The sequence below is a fragment of the Diabrotica virgifera genome, chromosome 7, assembly GCF_917563875.1.
Source record: "Diabrotica virgifera virgifera chromosome 7, PGI_DIABVI_V3a".
NCBI classification, from domain to species: domain Eukaryota; kingdom Metazoa; phylum Arthropoda; class Insecta; order Coleoptera; family Chrysomelidae; genus Diabrotica; species Diabrotica virgifera.
Window position 1 is genome coordinate 95177048 of NC_065449.1, and position 23171 is coordinate 95200218.

Here is a 23171-nt window from a genome sequence, read left to right on the forward strand (position 1 = left end):
AACCTAGACCTAGACTACGCATCTGACGAAATTGACGAGCAGGGTTTCAAGCTGGAAAAACTTCGACTGCGGACTTTCGTTGCTGCTACAGGCAACGAAATTGATTAATGCAGACTCACTTGAATTATTTTAATTTATTGTTAAATCGAAGCTGGAAGATACTCTGCCCAATATTTTAATAATGTTCCGAATATTTTTCCCAGTTGCTATAAGCAATGCCAGCTGTGAGATGAGTTTTTCAAAATTGACATTTATTAAAAATTATTTAATGAGACAATGAGTACTCTAAGACTAACTAATTTGGCTATTTTGTCTATTGAACAAGAAGTGTGTGATCCGATAGACATTGACGGTGCAATATTGACGATAGACTTTGCTCTTAAAAAAGTAGACGTATAAATTTTTAATTGAAGATGGAGGTTTTGTTTTTAACTCTAACAAATACTCATATTACTTTCAATAAAAATAAAAATATAACATTATTGTATCTTTATAATTCTAATTAAAAATTGATTTTATTTAATTTTGTCGATCGTCAAGGTGTAGGTACCTAATCTTAAGTGATAGGTACCTAAGTTATATCAGTGTATCTAATTGGTTAAAGTAAAAGAAATTTTTTATTAATAAACGTGATTGTAAAACTTTTTTATTTAATCCAACATGTAAAACGCAAAATAATGATGACTGTTCTCGCCGAAAAGTTCTCTATAATTAATGTATGTAATGTATAGTATACAATAAATTGAAATACCTAAATAAGAGGGCGGCAAAACTGTCTTCCGCCCCGGGCGGCCGACACCCACGCTACGCCACTGCGTTTAATAACATGCTCATTATTCGCTATTTTTTCATAGATACTCTGTATATACTATACATAGCACCCATTACTGTACCCGTGAGTAATAATTCATTACTCACGGGCTGAAGTTACTCACGGGTCATTATTCACGGGCTGAAGTTAGATTTAAGTGACGCATGCCACTTTTAATATTAGTCGTATATAAACTGCAAATAAAATTACTTAAAGTTGTTTATTTAATACAATAATTATTGTAATTTATGTATAATTATCAATAATTAACTTCGAAAAATTTTTAAAGCAATTTTAACTGTAACAATGTCAGTACATTTTTTACGTTTATATTTTGTTCACTAAAAAATTTGACGTTTATCATTTATTTTAGTGACAATGACATTAGCTTATTTTGTTTATGTTAATTGGAATTTATAACTAATATTGTGTTTATTTTTCAAGTTATATTGTGTTAAACATGTTATAACATATTATGTATAGTTATATTATATATAGTGAAATGTAAATATACATTATAACTATTGAAATACGTCTACCGACAACAGCCATTTCCTATTTATTAGATTAATTGACAGTAGGTACAAATTTAAGCTTATAATTTTTCGGAAACGAATAGAACTGTTGTATTTTTACAATAAATAATAATTTGGTAATAGTAGGTAACCAATTATTCAGCCACGTACTAGGGGTAAATAGCATTTATGTATTTACCCCTAAATTATTAAATTTAAATCTCGAGTAGTTGATAATTAAATTTTTTACTAATTAAAATAAAAAAAGGTCGTAGAAAAACTATAGTATTCTACTTGCATGTAATGGCTATTACTCACTCTGATGAATTACGACACTCGTCTACGGCTCGTGTCGCAAACTTCATCATCGTGAGTAATAGCCATCATTACATGCTCGTTGAATAATATAATATTATTGCATGTATTCTATTATATTATAATGCCATATTACAAGGTAGTCTACTTTCCCGCACGCCGTGCGGGAAAGTGGCTGTTTTAGCAGGGCCGTAGAAAAATATTTTTTTTACAAACGTGTTAAAAATGCAATTTTTAGCACTCCATAGGAAGCTTAAAAAGTCATTTCAAAGCACTGGGTGCTTTAAAATTTTTAAGGCACTGCAGTTAAAAGTGAAATGTCAAATTTTGAAAGAAAACGTCAAAATATTATATTTCATTTATTGACATTAATATTAATAGTACAATTTGCGCAATTTGAAAAATGAATTTCTTGCACAGCAGTTTTACCATTTTCCATGGTTAGGGCGGAATGAGTAGAAATAACTGAATTTCCAGTCGAAGTTGAGGCCACAATATATTTTCAGTATATTTCCCAGAAACGCCTTTCGCTTACACCATTTTTCAAACTTATTATAAGCGATATCATATTGCATTCTGGATTCGGCAACAAATCCAGGATAGCTCGACTGGCCGCTACCTCTATATCTTGAAATTGATCTTTTTCTACGATATTTTCTTGCATTTTAACGAAAAATTCACAACCGCGTTTTAAAAAACTAACAGACGTCTGACAGATGCTTCAAAACTTCCGTAAACAATTAAGTCAACAATGGTTGCTAAGGTCCGTAGTATACGATGCAATTTAAATCTCCGTTCAATGTATTAAAGGTTTTTTAAAATTTAAACTGTATTATTTCATTTTTAACACGCTTGTAGAAAAAATATTGTATGATATGCATGTTAAAAGTACATTTTTAAGGCACTCGTGTGAATTGCAGAATTCGCTTCGCTCATTCTGCAAACCTTCACATGCGTGTCTTAAGATTGTACTTTAACACTTATATCATAAATAACTATTTCCAAACTATTTCCGAATTATAAGGTCGCTGATTACAAATCTAACATTTTTTTGAAAAACAAAATGGCGGATCCAATATGACTGAAAGAAATTCGAAAATTTTATTTTAAACGCATATTTTTTTAAATTCTATATTACGAGGGACTTTTGAAATCGATTATTAGGAATACAACTTCTTTTTGAAGTACAATATTCAGAACCTATTACTTACGTAAAACCGCTAATACATGCTCAACAACCCTCAGAATCATCTAATATGCGTAATTTCACAATTCATAAACCAATGTGTTTCTGTATTTTCTTTGATTATTTCAAGTATATTTTTACTGTTTATTCATAAACAAATTTTATGCATTGATTGTTATCAAATGTTAAGTCAACTTATATCTTACATTTATACATGCTTGAAAAGGAAGAATCTGCTTTACAGCGATAAAATTGATAAACTACAAAACGTTTTACAGCGTTGTCAATATACACGTTCTTTTTCACTTTAACTGCCGGCCAAAATAACGTAGTACATGACTCAGTTGCCCTGAGCTATGAATAAGAATAAATCCGGTCTGATCCGTATACCTACGTATTACGACTCTACGATAGTATGAGAAAACAACTGTAAACATGAAAATCCTTAGATAGGAAGTTTTTAGTTTACCTCATGACCACGTTTTCAGTTCAGCTTTGAAACCACTGCGTGATGGGGTGGTAAAGAAAGTTTTTCAATACCTCGTTTGCTAAGCTTTTAACTAATCTATAAGAAGATGTAGTTTGCAATATTGTCAATATTTTAAGTTACAACATTGTGTTGAAAATATTTATCTATTATTTTAAACCGGTAAAAAATTGTAAGGATACTTTGTTTCCAATCTCGTATATCGTGCGTGTAATCCACGTGCTGCTATGTTATTCTCCAGATTTCTAAATTAATTATATTCTATAGTTATTTTCCTAACAAGTGCAGAAAGTCATTATTTTCCGCACGCGACTGCAGTTTGCCGAACGACGCGAAGCGGGAGTTCGGCAAGCAGTCGAGTGCGGAAAAGAGACTTTCTGCCAGAGTTAGGAACAATATTTTTTCTAAGAGTCTTTAAAAAATTACCAAATCTTAATCAATTAATTTAATTAATATGAAAATACATACACAAATTAATTCTTTGACAAGGTTGTCAAAACCAAACTTTCAATATAATTAGTTAGCATGACGACGATCTTGGTTTCCATGACTATGATTCAAAACGACTGTTATTGTCTACCGATTTGACTTTCGAATATTATGCCAAAATAATTTTATTTCATCGAATTGTCGCGTTAATTTCATTAAAACAGGAACACAATAAGATATATTTGAAATAAATTAGTAAATAATATCTAAATATTAGTTTATTGCATGTATTATAATTACTTTAAGGCCATATTAACATATCTAAATTAACACGCGTGCGGAAAAGTAAAAACCGCGTGCGGAAAAGTAACACGCGTGCGGAAAAGTGAAACTTTCTAAACTAAACTGCGTGCGCGAAAGTAGACATTTTGGCACGCTCGTAGAAAAAATAATTTTGCTAATACAGGTGCTGCTATGTTATTCTCTAGAATTCCAAATTCATTATATTCTAAAATAATTTTGCCAAATACAATGAAGGTCATCAAGCTAAGATTTTCAGCTCATACATGTAAAGTATTGTCAAGAATTTTCCAATATCGATTTTATATGTGATTGGAAGACTTTGTGTCCTCTGCCCATACGAAGTCCCCATACCTAATCATACATCTTCAAAGCATTAAAAACACGAACGATTATATCAAACCTTTACCTATGTGATAGGTAAAACTTTCTTTCAGAAAATTGTAGAAGATGAGAATACATACATACATACATAATCGATTGCCTCTTATACCATTAGGTGTCGAGGATTCCTCCTTTATATAATACTCTCTGCAAATTTATGCCACTTCTTCCTATCTGCTGCTAAAACTTTTGCTTCTTGCCACGATGTTCCTCTTTTCTTAAGTATTTCGTTTACACTAGTGTTCCAGCTTTTCCTTGGTCTGCCCCTCCTGCTTTTACCTACTGCTTTGGCCTCCCATGTCATTTTCACTTGTCTGTCGCCACTCATTCTTATCATGTGTCCAGCCCGTTTTAACTTCTTTTCTTCAACTTTTTCGTTGAGCGATTTTACCTTTAATTCATGTCTTATATCTTCGTTTCTTCTTTTGTCTAATCTTCTTGCTCCCACCACTTTTCTTAAGTATCTCATTTCTGTAGCTTGTAATCTTTTTCTTTGTCTGTCATTGAGTGCCCAGTTTTCTGCCCCATATATTGTAATTGGCTTATATGTATACGGTTTTATATACTGTCATTTTGGTTTTTCTCGATATTTCTTTTTTGTTTAGGAAATTTTTATACAGTGAATAATAAGTTCTCGTTGCCAATTTTATTCTGTTTCCAAGTTCATCTTCTTGTGTACCTTTGTTGTTTAACATTATTCCCAAATACTTAAAGAGGTCTACTTGCTCGATTTTTTGCCCTTCGATTTCAATATTTACAGTTGCTTCTTTGTTGGCTATTGTCATTACTTTAGTTTTCTCCATATTTATTATTAAGTTGTAGTTTTTTAGTTCTTCGGCCCAGATTCTTATGTTATATGCGAGAGCCTTTTCAGTTCTTGCAACTAATACAATGTCATCAGCAAATGCACAGGCTTCAATTTTTATTTGCTGCAAATTTCTATACCCTACAGCGCATTTTTTAGTTTTTTTCCAACACTTTTTAATAACTTCATCCATAACAGAAGATATAGTCTGCAGTCTGTAGTCTAATCTATAAGAAGATGTAGTTTGCAATATTGTCAATATTTTAAGTTGCAACATTGTGTTGAAAATATTTATCTATTATTTTAAACCGGTAAAAATTTGTAAGGATACTTTGTTTACAATCTCGTATATCGTGCGTGTAATCCACGTGCTGCTGTTATTCTCCAGATTTCTAAATTAATTATATTCTAAAATAATTTTGCTAATACACGTGCTGCTATGTTATTCTCCAGAATTCCAAATTAATTATATTCTAAAATAATTTTGCCAAATACAATGAAGGTCATCAAGCTAAGATTTTCAGCTCATACATGTAAAGTATTGTCAAGAATTTTCCAATATCGATTTTATATGTGATTGGAAAACTTTATGTCCTCTGCCCATACGAAGTCCCCATACCTAATCATACATCTTCAAAGCATTGAAAACACGAACGATTATATCAAACCTTTACCTATGTGATAGGTAAAACTTTCTTTCAGAAAATTGTAGAAGATGAGAATAACAGTAATTAAATATATACATCAAAAGAGAACTTTTGAATTTACCGTTCTGTCAATTTCGTGAAGCAGTTTATTTTAGAATGAAATTTATCTAAGTGCATATAATTAGTAATACACGTGTTGTTTTACATTTCCTTTTATTAAACATTCCGTCATAAAACTAATTATCAACAAAGTTTTCATTCCTATAATTATTGCTTTGTTTATCTTTCGTATTTTAGCAGATGTTTATACGGTTATTAAATTATTATTGTTCTATAAATATGTTTTAAATCGTGTGAATCGAAATTTCACTTTTACGCTCGCCAATATTTTGAAATAATATTATAGTAGAGGATCCGATATCAGGTCGATTTGCACCGATCTGTTTAATGGATAAAAATTATTGGATATGTAATTTAGCATGTTAACAATTACAAAAAACAAGGTTTGTCCTATCTAATCTTGTTCGAACTATAATTAATTAATAATTAAAAATTACATTTTTTTATGAATTTAAAAAAACATTTTCTACCCGGGCAGGTATTATTTCAGATTTTGTGGATCATTCTAAACAAAAAAGGTCTTTTGTAATTTTGCTCTAAAGTTGATCGTTTTCGAGTTATAAATAATTTAAAACTGAAAAAAGAACGAAAGATGACAATTTTCAAGGCTCAAAAACATAAGTAAAAAATATCATTTTTGTAATCATCAAGTACCTACACAAATTCAAGTTCAAACCTTTTTTTATCAGGTCTCGATAAGAATTTTAGCCATGTTTTATTCTAAAATATATTTTTTTAATAGTTAATGAGGAAGGTTTCTTATGGGGAGACGGGCATTAACAACTAAAAAACAATGTTTCAAAATGAACTAAGTCCAAAAGTCCAAGAACTGATAGAATAAGGTTTGAACTTGAATTTAGGTACTTCGTAATTTCAAAAATGATATTTTATACTTATATTTTTGAGCCTTGAAAATCGTCATCTTTCGTTCTTTTTTCAGTTTTAAATTGTTTATAACTAGAAAACGATCAACTTTAGAGAATAATTACAAAATACCTTTTTTGTTTATAATGACTTAAAAAATCTGAAATAATATCTGCCCGTGTCGATTTTTTTTAAATTATAAAAAAAATCTAATTTTTTAATTATTAATTAATTATAGTTAGAACAAGATTAGATCGGGCAATCCTTGTTTTTTGTAATTGTTAACATGCTAAATTACATATCCAATAATTTTTATCCATTAAACAGATCGGTACAAATTGACCTTATATGGATATAATGGATCGTTATAAAGTTATGCCATGATTTTATATCTGTACTGGTCTGCTTTTTAGTTTGAAATTATTCTACTTCTAACATAAACATATAGTGGACAGTGGATGGTAATTATTTCTGCAAATTCTTAATACATTCGTTGTATTGTGTGTAATTGATGTGCTACACATTACAAATATTTCGTTCAACATTTTATGTTCAACTTTGTTCAATTTTAGATTCCGCGAAAGATGTTAAAGTTATACCTAAACAAATTCCCGATGAGGTAAAATCTCAATTAATCCAAATAGGTAACTGGCTATTCGGTCATGACAGAGACGAGTATTTAACTGTGTACGGAAAAGTACGAGGGAGCGTGTTACAGAGGTCGTTAACCATGTTAAGAAATCATCAAAAATCTGTCAGCGGTGGAAGTGTACATGGTACAACAAGTTCGCCCATGCTAGTGAGTATGAAATTATTCTTATGTATATACTAAGGATTTCCACAGTTTTTACTTTATTCCTTCACTCAACCGTTCTCTCCATTTCTTTCTGTTTTGCTAGTCCCCTTCCTGTATATTTTTTCTTTCCATCTTCTTCCATTCCACTTCATCTTTAAAGATCGTCGGGGTCTGTCTCTCTCTTCCTTATTTCTATCGGGCTCCCTTCTGTTATTCTATTTATCTATTGATTTTGGTCTGCTCTTCTGACATGGTCGTACCAGGTTAATCTCTTCTGTTCGATGTAGTCTATTATATCTGAGTTCACTCCCATTATTGTCTTAATCTCTATGTCATTTATTCTATCACTTCTTGTTACTCTGCAGCTTCTTCTTAGGAATTCCATCTCTATTGCTCTTATTTTGTTTTTGGTTTTATTATTTATCGTCAAATTTTCACACCCATAAGTGAGGATACTTGTCATGGTATTATATATTCTTCTATTTGTTTTTATGCTGATGTTCTTATCCCACAGTACCGGGTTCAATTTTCGTATGCAGTCTCTTGTTTGTCCTAGTCTATTTTTTATATCTTGTTCCGTTGTTCCTTTGTTATATTTGTTGATATTATGAAACCTAAATACTTGTATGTACTTGTCTGTTCCTCTGATTTGTTTACCTTCGTCTATTTCCATCTGTTTTATTTCTGTATTCTCCGTTGTTAGGTATTCAGTTTTCTTGAGATTTATTTCCATCCCATTCTTTGTATATTCCTGTTCCAGTTTTCTCATCATAAAACTGAGGTCATCTTCGTCTTGTACGATCACTATTTGGTCGTCAGCAAAACTTAGGGTATATTTATAGATATTCGTTTCTCACTGGTATAACCATTCCTTCGCAATTTCTTTTCTATGGTTTCAAGGTTTTTTCCTGGAATATTTTGAACAGGATAGGGAATGTGGAACAGGCCTGTAGTAGTCCTTTTGTCGTCTTAAATGGAATTCATATTCTATTGCCCGTTTTGGTAGCTACTTTGTTATTTTTGTAGAGTGCTTTTACTGGTTTTAATAATATTCGTGTAACTTCGATGTCTTCCATTACTTTCCATAGCTTGGTTCTAGGTATCGAGTCATATGCCTTTTTAAGATCTGCAAAAGCCAGATGAACGGATCTATTTTTGGGCATTCTTTTTTCTATTAGTTGTTCGACCGTGTAAATGTGATCTAAGCATGCTTTCCCCGCTGTGAGAATACCTGCCTGATCTTCTCCGATTTTATCATGTATACAGGGTGTTTGGTAAAGAATGGGCCATAGCTTAACCTCAGGTTCCTAAGGTTAAAATAGGCCGATTTAAGCTAACTTACCTTAGTACAAAGTTTATAATAACCGATATACAGGGTGTCAAAGTTAAACTTTTTTTTTTATTTATTATTGAATATTTCCTGACAGGTATGAGATAACAACATGAAATTTGGTATGTGGGGATTTTTTGGGTCGAGAAAACTAAATTCCCTACCAAAAATTATGTATTGCCCAGAGGGCGCCACATACCCCTTTCAGCACTCATTTATTACGTTCAATTTTTTTTATCCCTCACTCTGTATAATTTTGACATTAAAATTTTTATTCTTCTATTAGTTTTACTTAAAAAAGGTATACTTTTTTCATCTCCCTAAACTCAACCGTTTTCGAGATAAACGCATTTTAAATCTGCGATACACCATCATTTTTAGCATATCATTGTAGTTACACCCGAAAAATAACTTAAAACCATAAAATTATCCAAAAATGTATCGCAAATTTCTTAAAATGGAATTTGCGATGCAATGACATACATTTGAGAACTGGCACAATTATTATGGTTTTAAGTTATTTTTCGGGTGGAACTACAATGATATTATGCTAAAAATGTTGGTGTATCGCAGATTTAAAATGCGTTTATCTCGAAAACGGTTGAGTTTAGGGAGATGAAAGAAGTATACCTTTTTTAAGTAAAACTAATAGGGGAATAAAAATTTTAATGTCAAAATTATACAGAGTGAGGGATAAAAAAAATTGAACGTAATAAATGAGTGCTGAAAGGCGTATGTGGCCCTCTGGGCAATACATAATTTTTGGTAGGGAATTTAGTTTTCTCGACCCAAAAAACCCCCACATACCAAATTTCATGTTGTTATCTCATACCTGTCAGGAAATATTCAATAATAAATAAAAAAAGTTTAACTTTGACACCCTGTATTTCGGTTATTATAAACTTTGTACTAAGATAAGTTAGCTTAAATCGGCCTATTTTAACCTCAGGAATCTGAGGTTAAGCTATGGCCCATTCTTTACCAAACACCCTGTATATATTTTTAATTTTTCCTTTATGGTCTTTCCATACACTCTCCCTATAGACGATATAATGCTGATTCCTCGATAGTTTTCGCAGTTTTTTTCTATTTCCTGTCTTATATATTGATGTCTTATATGCTTGAATAATCCATTCTGCCGGTGAGTCTTCTCCATTCAGAGCTCTCTCAAACATTTTGTGTATCATGTGGAATAGCTTTTCCGATCCGTTTTTTATCAATTCATTTGGTATTCCGCCGGAGCCTTCAGCTTTTTTGTTCTTTAGAGTTTTGATCATTCTTTTTACCTCAGCTAGGCTTAATTCGATTTCATCCTGTATATAGATTTCTCTTCCGATATTTCTGATTCTTTGAGTTGGGGGCGATTTTCGGTTAGCAATTTTTTATAGTATTCTTGCCATTCGTTTTCTTTGATTTGACCAAGCTTGATTTTCTCTGTCTTATTTCTTTGGAGCGACTTTAAGATACGCTATGAATTTCTCGTTCCTCCTATGTGCTGTTCTATCTCTGTGCATGTTTTCCCATCTTTCATTTTTGAAGTTATACTTCTTTAGGCGCGATTGAGAGTAAAATTTCATAATACTGCGCGCATGTGCACACAGACAGTATGGCGTTTATGTAGTTGCTGAATCTTTTAACTGAATCTTTCAAGTTATGTATAAATATATCAGTGCAAGAAAAGGCGTGAAAAGAATATATTGGTGTTTTTAGTAAATATATTTATTATAATTTTTGTGTCTTTGGATTTGTCTTCCTCAGGAGTAAGATGAGTATTATTAAAACATTTTATTGTATATTTATTATACTTTTCACCTTGTCTGTTTGTTACCGTGAATTGTCATTAGGTATGTCCGAACCGATACAGATGTCTTGAGTTCGAGTCCGGAGCAATCCTATACTTTTTTTTTATTTTTTGAAAGCGGTAAGCAATAAATTAGTTTGGTGTTTAAAAAAAATAAAACAAACTGTTTAAAGTATATTTATTTTTAAGAAATCATATAATAGAAGTATAACTTCTTACGTGCGTACAAAGTACACACACATTCTTTTTTTTCATTTGCCACTTTTCTTTTTACTTCTTTATTTTTTTCCCTGCATAGTCCAAGTCCTCATAGTTTTTTGTATTTAGGTATTTTATATGGAATTCTTTCTTCTCTTTTATGCATTTCAGTATGTCTTCGTTTAATTTAGAATTTTGGTGAGTGTATTTTTGGTCCTCTTCTCTTGAACTATTCTTCTTTTTCCTATATTAGACCTTAGGTTTGTTCTTGTTCAGTCCATATTTTAAAGGTTCTTCCTGATGGTCTGGTTATTATTGGTCTTAATCTGTTGCAATTCAGGCCAGTATCTCACTATCTATTCGTGTAACATGCTGGTTCCATTTCCGTCTTCTCCTATTTAGTAATATGGTACTGTTAATGTTCTTCCACCAACTATCAAGATCTCAAGGCCCTAATTTCTGATTTTTGCATATTATATAACCTGATAAAAGCAAAAGATATGTATTTTATGTGTTCTAGAAACCCAAATTCCCAAATAGGCACGAAGCATCAAGAAAACCATCCACCAGACGAATAGGCCAAGTTTTCGAAAGAAAAGCCAACAAGATGTTTCTCAAAGCTTCTCATACTTTGGAGCAATCTACTGGGCTCTCTTTAGGAACTAGAAGGGCATCACATTTAGGTAAGTCTATAAATAAATTAGAGTAAATTTTTCAGGATATTTTTTTTAATAAATATTTGTACAGGAAGGATACAAAACCTTAAATTATAATATATGTAATAGTTAAACTATATGTTTATCTAAAATTAGGTTGAGCTAGCGAGGTGTTGCGTTATTTATGTAAAGACGAAGGTGAAGTTTAGTATATTGTTTAATAAAGACAAAAACACGATCTTGTATCAATAAATCATATTTCCAAAGTCTATATCGAACGAAGGGGGCGCGAGATGTTTTCCCAACACGACTCTACCTTATCGGCAGAGTATACGAGAAGTGTACGGTAAATTGAAGCTGTAATTACAAAGAAAGAAATATGTATGTCTTTGTACTCACTTTATAACGCTTAAAAAATTACGGAATCTGGACAGAGCTGGATTTAAGGCAGTGGGGGCCCCTGGGCAGAATTGGTGTGGGGCCCTACCTCCTCCCATTAAACAAATTGTTGTTATGACTATGGTATGGTTAAAGTCCGGGTACTTTTAGAGATTTTTTAACTGAAAATTCCTTGATTATGTCGGGCATGTCTAGTTGCTTTAAGGCATTGTGTTCAATGCTCATTATAATGCTACTCCACTGCAGTTAGTTACCATTAGAACTAAATATAAACGAAGTGTCACTACAACGTTTGGAACCTCATCATTCACATTTTTCTCTTTTAACCGTCGGTACATTTGAAGTTCTTTACTTATATTTGATTCCTCTTTAAATGAATTAAAAAATTCTACAAATTGTACTCGTTCGACACCTAGTTTTTTATCTAAATCATTGCTATAATTGTCGGTAAGCTTCAGTGAGTGAGCTTCAATTTCATTGGGAGTTAAATTTTCCAAATAATGTAAAAATCCAAAATTGGAATGAATGGATTTATATGCCGAAAGCCTATGACTTGGAGAGAAAATGAAGTGATCTATAATAGCTATAAAATTTTGAGTTCTAAATTTCTCTGATGTTGTCATTTCAATCTCTGAAATATTCCTTAAAAGAATATAAATTCTTTAATTGATTTAAGTGCCGCCACTCCTGAATTAAGGCCAATATTTGGATCTTGGAGAATACGACTTGTGGTGTTTGTCCTCTCTAAGATTTCATTCCAAAATATTGCAAATATCCCTGTTTTCAGTAAACACACTCGAGTATACAAACCATTTGTATCGCTACGAGTTTCAAATTGTTGCCCATCGTCTTTTGAAATTTTGGATAATACTCCTTTAATCTGATTATAACCTTTAACTAGTTCTTTTGCGGCATCACTTCTAAACGACTATCTAGTAGTATTTACTCTTTTTTAGGAACAATAATATTTCTGCCATGGTCAGCGTTGCACTCGCTTAAATACGTTTTTAAACATTCGATTAACAAGTTGTATCAATATGTAGAGGAAGTAAAAAATACGTAGGATTCATACAGTCCTTAAAAAATCAAAGAATTATATGGCAACAGGACAACACTTAGCTGCAGCTTTAGAAACTAAATTTAGAGAGTGGGCGACACATGGAATCTACAACGCCAAAATATTGTGTTATCTAAATTTTAGCTGAACACCATTGTATTTTCCACTCATACCTGACGCATTGTCGTAGAACTGTCTCCTGCAGCTTTTCAAATCGATATCATCTTCTTGCAAGAATGTCTTGAATATATCTTCTGCTTTATGACCGTAATATACCAAAAATACATTTTTAATAGGAGAGAAACCTTCAATAGAGAGAAAAATTGATTGACAAAAATTATTCTGTGTGAATAATGTGCTGATTTTTTTTAAGTTTGGGGCTTTGTGGGGGCCCCCAAAATGTGGGGGCCCCGGGCAGCTGCCCAGCCTGCCCCCCCTTAAATCCGGCCCTGGATCTGGATTTCAATGCATATTTTTTTTTTATAATTCTCGTATCAAAGTTACGCGAGAATAGTGTTGCCAGATGTACGATAATTATCGTATTTGTACGATAATTAAAGGTATTGTACGATGTACGATCAATATGAATAAATGTCAGTGGCGGTTTCTCCATAAGTGCACATGTGCACGTGAACCCCCAAAATTATTTTCACATCAACATTCATATATGTAATATTTATCATTCTATAAATAACATTTTAATCTAACTATACAGTAATTGAAATTCGAAATAACAGATTCAAGGACTTTATAAGTATCTAATAGGTCATTTAATTATTTTTATTCTATTTCAAAGGAGAAACTTCACGGATGCGAGGTCTTAGACAGAACCCCGCGTTCACCGCTCTCAAGGTGGTTCCTATACCAATGACTTTTCATACCGCAAAATACAACTCACCACCCACCCCGCTACCCGCTATAGCCCACAAGTTTAGATGGCCATAGGATCACAAGTTGGATGTGATCCTATGGCATGATCTTATGGTGTTTTCAACGTGCACGGCACACGTATGTTTAAATTTTGCTTTCGTGAAGTTCGAATTTCGGAACTATATTAAGAATGGAAGGATTTGTGGATGTAAATGTTAGCGTGGAATATTTAAAATGAATTAAATTTTCTTCATTATATTTAGAAGAAAAATTAAAAATGCCGAAACCAAATTTAGACCAGTAAGGATCTGCGAAAAAACGTCTATTTTTGGATGTGAGAGGTGGCATTCGGATTTTTGCAGATAAAGTTAGGTGACACCTTCAGTAATAATAATAATTGATTTATGCTCCTTCTCAAATATGCCCGGAACATTAATAAAAAAATTAACATATTTAAAAATTTCGAAAAACATCGATTTTTTTCTGCTTTCTTTGCTTATAACTTTAAAACGATTCGTTTTGGAACAAAGTCGTAGAGAAATAAAATAAAGATAAATGAATTTTGTATAACATACGACTGGTAAAAAATGTCTTAAGTTATTACCTTTTCTGCAATATAGCAATAAATACAAAATAAGGGGGCAAAATAAGTCTGTTGTTATTCAATATTTTTTAACCACTTTGGTGACACTTAAAGCCTTGTTAATTCGCTTAGGAAATTCTTTGTAATATCCTTAAACCGTGTACCAAATTTCATTAAAATCGATCTAATAAATTTTGCATAATAAATTTGCAATCTAAATGTTTTTAAAAAGTTCAAATTTTTTAAAATCTTTCTGAACAAAAAGTAGACCATTTAGAAGTTGGCTAAATTTTTTACATATAAAGAGGTGCTCTACCTATCTAATACACTTTACAGAATTAAAATCGGCTTATTTAAGGGGCCTCAGCAATGTTTTAAATTTAGAAACAATTTTTTAGCTTATAAACAAATAGCTTTGTTTAAAAATAAAAAAATTAATTTTTAGCAATGCAAATAATTAAAACCGGTTTAATTTAACTTAAACTTTCAAATGCTGTCAGCAGAATTGCTATTTTTATTTTTTAATCAAACGTTATTCGCGTTCAAAAATTGCAATTTCTCGATTTTTTGAAATTTCCACCGCGTTTATCTCGAAAACTATGCATCCTACGAAAAAACTTGTAAGAACATTGTTTGCTTAGAATTACCCAAGAAATATAAAAAAAATGTTTTATTTTGCGAAAAATCGATATTATGTAATTCCTCAAGTTCTTTGTTTATAACAATCTTATCGACATCCGGATCAACTGTTACCCAAAAAATTCGTGTTCTACGGGTCAAAATACATAAAAAAACTTGGGTATGTCCATCTAAATAAAGGAGCCCGTAGCACCCCCTCCTGGCCACAGCACTGATTTGTTTATAAGCCAAAAAATTGTTTATAACTTTAAAACATTGCTGAGGCTGCTTAAATAATCCGATTTCAATTCTGTAAAGTGCATTAGATAGGTGGAGTACTTCTTTATATGTAAAAAAATTGACAAATCTTTGTATGTTCTAGTTTTTGTTGTGCAAGATTTTAAAAAAAGTTTAGATTGCAAAATTATTATGCAAAATCTAGTAAGTCAATTTTAATGAAATTTGGTGTACGGTTTTAGCACATTACAAAAATTTTCTAAGCGAATTAGGAAGTTCCAAGTGTAACCTAAGTGATCGAAAATCATTGAATAAGGACAGGCTTGTTTTGCCCCCTTATTTTATATTTATTGCTATTTTGAAGTAAGGGTGATAAATTAAGACATTTTTAACCAATCGCATCTGATAGAAAATTTAATTATCTTTATTTTATTCTTATACGACTTTGTTTTAAAATGAATAGTTTTTAAGTTATAAGCAAAAAAAGTAGAAAAAAAAACGAAATTTTTAAATATTTTATTTTTTTTATTAATGTTCCGGGCATATTTGAGAAGGAGCATAAATCAATTATTATTAACGAAGTTATCACCTAACTTTATCCGCAAAAATCTGAATGCCACCTCTCACATCCACCTAAAAACAGATCCTTACTGGTCTAATTTGTTAATTAAGAATGTACCAAAGTGCAAACGTCGGGATTATAAATGATTATTTAAAATGGAGATTTGTGTAAAAACTTACAAATTGTGTAGCTGTGAAGCACATATTTGGAGAAGAGGAAGCATAATGAATAAAATAGAAGATACGATTTTAACTATCCGGCGCAGTCCACTTAACTAAATTTTTGATTGAAAATAATTTACAAGACGATTTCTCTGAAATAATTTGAATTCTCCAATTATGTACTTGTTACGATGCCAGTGACAACTGCAGAAACAGAACGATGTCTCTCTGCATTGAAACGTATCAAAACTTTCCTTAGAATATGGACCAAGAGCTAGCAACGTCGGGAAAACAGTGATTTTAAGACACTTGGTTTTTTAATATATTATTCCCTGTGCTTCCTTGAACACCTTACCGCCCATGTGGCTACTGAGACAGGTTGCGTTCATTACTGCGCAGCGCACCTGTATAGGTAAATATATCGAATTTAAAATTATTTTAAGACGAAAAATTTGTTTGCCATTACTTTTTAAACATTATTAGAAATATGAATTATAATTGCCAGGCATTTCTGTGGTTGCTAAATATGCGCCAGACGCTATTTTTTATAAATAATAATTGAAAAATTTAAGTCATTTTAGTATGTCTGAAATTTTAATATTATATTATTTACACATAAATAAATGCAAAATTAATTTGCCAGGCATTAATTCGGTTGCATTCATCAGCCAGATGGATTTAAAATCATAAAAATAATGTGTATTTTCAGCAAAACGATCGCTGCTTGGGTTAAGAAACTAGACAAACAAAAGATACGACAATTTCGGGGGTGAATGTTGTCCGCACATGTTATTAAGATGGCCAGTCACAGTCGCAATAAATTCACAGTTTGTTAACGATTCTTGTCGAGTTTCTATTTAGTGAAAAGTAATTGTGATACAATATAATGGCAAATAAAATACAATGTGTGTTTTGCAAGAAAAAAAAACGAGAATATAATAACTTTTGTGGATGAAAAACTGTTAAAGTGTAAAGAAGTTTTGAGTGCGGGTATGAAATACAATTTAAAATATAATAATGTACAGTTACCGGACCAAGTAAATACCACTGATGGATACCATAAAAAATGTTACAATTCTTTAGCAGCCTTAATGGCTAAGTATCGTAACATATCTGACATTAATTCAGTTTTGTCAAATCTTCGTCATACATCAAGTTCTTCGCTGTCAAGTGTGAGTGACACTGTTTTAGATAGTGATGAATTTTCCAATTTATCGTCGACCGGTTTTTCTGATACATCTAGTTCTAAGACATTATTACCAAAAACTTCAATTAGTATAAGTGAAACAGTGGCATATGACGAGGCTTCTTCAAGTTTATGTACCAGTTCAAATTTCCAAGAAACAAACTTTTGTCCTGAAATCCCGCCGATTGATGATCATCAGTCAACAGACACAGGTAATAAAAGAATATGTTTTTATTGTGGAAAATATAGAAAACAATTGAAGTGTAAGAAACAAATTCTACATTCCTGTAATGATGTTAAGATATATGATAAAATAACAGAGTGGGTAACAAAATTACAAAATCAGGAGTTATTAAAAAAATTAATGATAGTAGAGCTTTAAATAGTTTAATTTTTTATCATCATTCATGTGAATTGGAATATTTAAATAAATATAAAAAAATTATTTCTGATACTACACGTACCTCCTGGCACAATGTGAAAGATATTCACATGAATATTTTTAAAAAAATTGTGTCCATAATTGAAAAAACAGTAGTAGCAAAAAATAAATATCTGTTATTAGCTTCTCTTTGTGACACGTACAACGACGAATTACAAGAAGAGTTAACACTCTGATGCAGATGTCCATGTAATTACAAATAATCAGCTTGAAGAAAAAATATTAAAACATTTTAAGCAAATTAAGATTGTAACAAAAAAGAAGAAAAAAATTATTATGCATAAAAATAGTCATTTATTGGAAGATGAAGATATTGTGACACTTGAAGAAAATGATCTTATCGATAAAGTTGCGTACGTTTTGATGAAAATATATATCATTTTAAATGATTTTAAATCCATCTGGCTGATTACTGCAACCGAGTTAATGTCTGGCAAATTAATTTTGCATTTATTTATGTGTTAATAATATAATATTAAAATTACAGACATACTAAAATGATTTACATTTTTCTATTATTATTTATAATAAATAGCGTCTGGCGCACATTTAGCAACCACAGAAATGTCTGGCAATTATAATTCATGTTTCTAATATTGTTTGAGAAGTAATGACAAAAAAATTGTTTGTCTTAAACTAATTTCAAATATATTTACCTGAATCTTTTGTTTGTCTTATTTCTTAACACAGCCAGCGTACGTTTTGATGAAAATATATATCATTTTAAATGATTTTAAATCCATCCGACTTAATGTCTGGCAAACTAATTTTGCATTTATTTATGTGTAAATAACATAATATTAAAATTTCAGACATACTAAAATGATTTAAATTTTTCAATTATTATTTATAAAAAATAGCGTCTGGCGCATATTTAGCAACCACAGAAATGCCTGGCAGTTATAATTTATATTTCTAATAATGTTTAAAAAGTAAGGGCAAAAAAATTTTTTGTCTTAAAATAATTTTAAATTCGATATATTTACCTGTACAGGTGCGCTGCGCAGTAATGAACGCAACCTGTCTCAGTAGCCAGATGGCCGGGAAGGTGTTCGAGGATTCATAGGGAATAATATATTAAAGAATCAGCTGTCTTAAAATACTTTCTCGAAAACGTTGAGAGCCATTTAGACTATAGCGTCTGGCACGTATTTAGCAACCACAGAAATGTCTGGCAATTATAATTCATATTTCTAATAATGTTTAAAAAGTAATGGCAAAAAAATTTTTCGTCTTAAAATAATTTTAAATTCGATATATTTACCTGCACATGTGCGCTGCGCAGTAATGAACGCAACCTGTCTCAGTAGCCAGATGGCCGGTAAGGTGTTCTAGGATGCATAGGGAATATTATGTTAAAGAATCAGCCGTCTTAAAATAGTTGCTCGAAAACGTTGCTAGCTCTTAGACCAATAGATGTGGGCCAGAATCGATGAACTGCACTCGCAATGTTTTCAATTTAAAAAAATGATTCAAGAAATTCCAAATTTTACTCAGTTTGTTTGTGAATAATTTTTCTAAAAAATAACAGGCGACTGACTTTCGTTACAACTTGCTTGTAGCATTTAAACACTAAATTATAATTTTAAGTCAATAAAATACATTATTTATTGTAATTTTTAATAAGGTCCTCTGATTTTTATAATTTGAAGACACTCAAAAAATTTTACCTACGGAAATGGGGTCTCAAGGTCTTTTTATATGTTAACATTATGTGTACACCCCCAATATTTTACACCAGGCGCCGCCACTGATAAATGTACGATAATTTCTGAATTATTTGAAATGCATAAACAATTGATCGAAATAAAACCGTTTTTTTGCTTATTTTATAAATACATATATTTACTTTAATTTATAAAAAATGTTAATAACTTATAACTGTTATTTATTATCCTAACAAACATTTTTAATTTAAACAAAGAGTGTTTAAAAAATTATACAGCTTTCAAATGAGCATATTTGTATTGTGACTGTTAAAAGGTACACCTGTGGTAAATTTTAAAGTATACAACAGGAAAAATATGCAGTTTTATTTTGTTATAAATAAATTTATTAATTATAACAAAACTAAAGCATCCTTGACATTTTAGTATTGCGTCTGTTAGGCGACTCTTTGGCAGCGGGGATCCAGCATCGTTAAGAGGGGGGGCCGATTGGCTAAAATGAAAATCGGATCGAAGAACTGAAAAATACCTGTTCAGTAATTTTTAAAAATCTATCGAATGGCATCAAATACGACCTCCCACTCCAACCCCTGGAGGTGGGGTGGGGCTCAATTTAAAATCGTAATGGAAACCCCCAGTTTTTATTGCAGATTTGGATTCCTTACGTATAAGGAAGAAACTTTTATTCGAGACATTTTTTCTATTCCATAGAAATAGAATAATATAGAAATAGTCTGTCTCGAGAAATACACTTCCAAATGAAAAACTAAAAAACACATGTTTAATATTTTTCAAAAAACTATCGAATGACACTTTGTCGTGTTTGGTGGCATTCGATTATTCGATAGGATTTTGAAAAATATTCAACTTGTGTTTTTTGATTTTTCATTTGAGAGTGTGTTTCTATAGATATTAAACAATTTCTATAAATTACCTATGGTATCACGATAAATCGTTTTTCCTATTATAGAGCCATCTATCCAGAATTCGAAAAAATGTCCCGAATAAAAGTTGCTTACTTAGAAATACAAATCTGCAATTAAAACTGGGGGGGTCTCCATTAAATATTTTAAAGTTACCCCCATCCCACTTCCAGGGGGATGAGTAGGGGGTCGTGTTTGGTATCATTTGATTGATTTTTAAAAATTATTGAACACATATATTTTTCATTTTTTCGATCCAATGTTCATTTCGCGAAATATTCAACGGTTTCGCTACTTTTGGGTTGGGACACCCTATATATAAAGTTGATGAAATAAAAATAAATATATGTAGTGAATTATCATTAAAATTTAAAAAAACCTACAAAATGAGACTTTTATAAGTTAACAACTTACAGTAGTTTCGGAAATGTAATAATGAATTAACCGAATGTAATTTTCAAAAAATCAAAATACTTTATTTTTTTCAAGGCAAAAAAATTCATGTCGAAATATTAGTTTCAATTTTATTTCGTAATCGGAAAGTACATCATGTGACACCTCATTTAAAATCGTTTGAAATACTGATTACAAAAATGTATTATAATACGTACATGCGCAAAATTTTGGTCAAATGCTTTTTAAACGCATTTTTTTTTCGAATCCTGAGAAAACTAATACGAGAACCTTTGAAAAATTTAAACGCAGAATAAAATATTACATCATTACCGAGAGCCAAAAGTCCATTAGATTAAACAAAAAGTTTCTTTTGAATGATATATTTTAAATTAACACGCTGACGGACAGATCGTCTATAGACGTCTAATTTCCATTGATGTAGTGTGACACAACGTCTATAGACGTTGCATTTTCCCCTATTCTACTTTGCAAAATACATATAGTGTCACAACACTTGCTTATACATTTGACGCACTGTCCGTCAACGTGTTAAAAATCATACTCAATTTTCTCTTTTTTTACTCCTGTAACTTATTAAAATAAACATTATAGAAGTTTTCAGGGATTTTCGACCCTCGGTAATAATGTAATCTTGCATTTTGCGTTTAATTTTTTAAAAATACTTATTAGTTTTCTCAGGATTATAAAAAAATAAATGCATTTAAAAAGCATTGGACCGACATTTTGCACAAGTATTGTCTATACATTTTTAGGACTAACACGTGGTTAGTCCTTTGCGAGTGCACGAAAATTACAGAATTTCAAGTTTCTAGCTTTACTGAAATTAAAAAAAAATAATAAAAACTCAATTTTAGTTACCACCTTTTATGGGTGATATCACCCTTAAGGGTTGGGCTGAGGAAATTTTGTTATAGGAAGAACCCATATTAATTTCATACGAGCAATCACCTCCTGAAGTTTGTCGCATGAATTTAGAAACACCCTGTATGTAAACATATTAAAAAAGATGCCGCAACTCGATAAAAACTGACTTATCGAAAAAATACTAAGAGGCAAAAAAGTTTTAAAAACATTGTGTTTAACTAATGTTATCACAATAATATTCATGGCTCCGAAACCTTCGTCAATGGACTGGCTTATCAGCAGATCAATTGTTACATGCCGCACAAGATCGAGAACGATATCGGCAAATTGTTATGGAAGCTACCCACGCCTAAAAATTTAGGCACGGTACTTAAAGAAGAAGAAGATCACAATAATAATTTAATTGGAACGTACACAAGAGTTTGGGGGGTTTAAGGGAACAAAACCCCATAAAATTTTTATGGCGCGTACAAATTTCACTGGTATTTTTTCTAAGATAAGAATGCCACATATCCAGCTTGAATAAAAAATCTCTATAGTCCATGTGGTGAGACCGCTCTCGTCTGAAAAAATTTCTGTTCGGTTTCTTTGTAGATTCCTATTCAAAAATATCTCCTTTAAACAAATCTGAAGGGTGCCGGGCGGAATTTTTGGGCAGAAATTGTTTAAACAATTTTTTTAAACAAATACAAAAGATCACGTTTTTTTGCTCTGGAACATATATTTTTAGGTTTTTGGGTCATTTTAAACAAGAAAGGTATCTTGTGATTTTTCTCAAAAATTGATAGTTTTCGAGTTATAGGCGATTTAAAATCTGAAAAATGCGAAAATACGCATTTTCAAGGCTTAAAAACTTATATTTAAATTGTATTTTTGAGGTTGCCAAGTACTTGGATTGTAGCTTAAACATTCATTTTCAAGATTCTGCAGACTGATCGGGTCTAACTTCAATTTACACCGTTGTTATTTAATTGTTAATTATGCGTGTCCATCCGATTTTTTTGCCGGTGCGGCGCGCACTTTTTCGAAAAATTTTCTATTTTCCTCCGAAAAATATATTTTTTAGATTTTTCGGAACATTCTAAATAAAAAAGGTTTCTTGTCATTTTTCTCAAAAGTTAATAGTTTTAAAGTTATAAGCGATTTAAAGCGCATTTTCGGATTTTAAATCTCTTATAACTTTAAAACTATTAACTTTTGAGAAAAATGACAAAAAACCTATTTTATTTAGAATGTCCCGAAAAATCTAAGAAATATATTTTTCGGAGGAAATAGAAGATTTTTGGAAAAAGTGCTCGTCGCACCGGCAAAAAAATCGGATGGACACGCATAATTAACAATTAAATAACAACAATGTAAATTGAAGTTAGATCCGATCAGTCTGCAGAATCTTGAAAATGAATGTTTAAACTACAATTCAAGTACTTGGCAACCTCAAAAATACTATTTTAAATATGAGTTTTTAAGCTTAAAAATGCGTATTTTCGCATTTTTCAGATTTTAAATCGCCTATAACTCGAAAACTATCAACTTTTGAGAAA

General features: G+C 31.2%; 1 protein-coding gene across 1 annotated transcript in view; it reads left to right on the forward strand.

Annotated features, from left to right (window-relative positions):
• The window catches only part of LOC126887848 (exocyst complex component 7), a 92408-nt gene that overhangs the window by 27610 nt on the left and 41627 nt on the right, over nucleotides 1-23171 (forward strand). The window contains exons 5-6 of the mRNA XM_050655743.1: nucleotides 7436-7662; nucleotides 11509-11671. Coding sequence (XP_050511700.1) covers nucleotides 7436-7662; nucleotides 11509-11671 — 390 coding nt within the window. The remainder of the gene's footprint in view (nucleotides 1-7435; nucleotides 7663-11508; nucleotides 11672-23171) is intronic.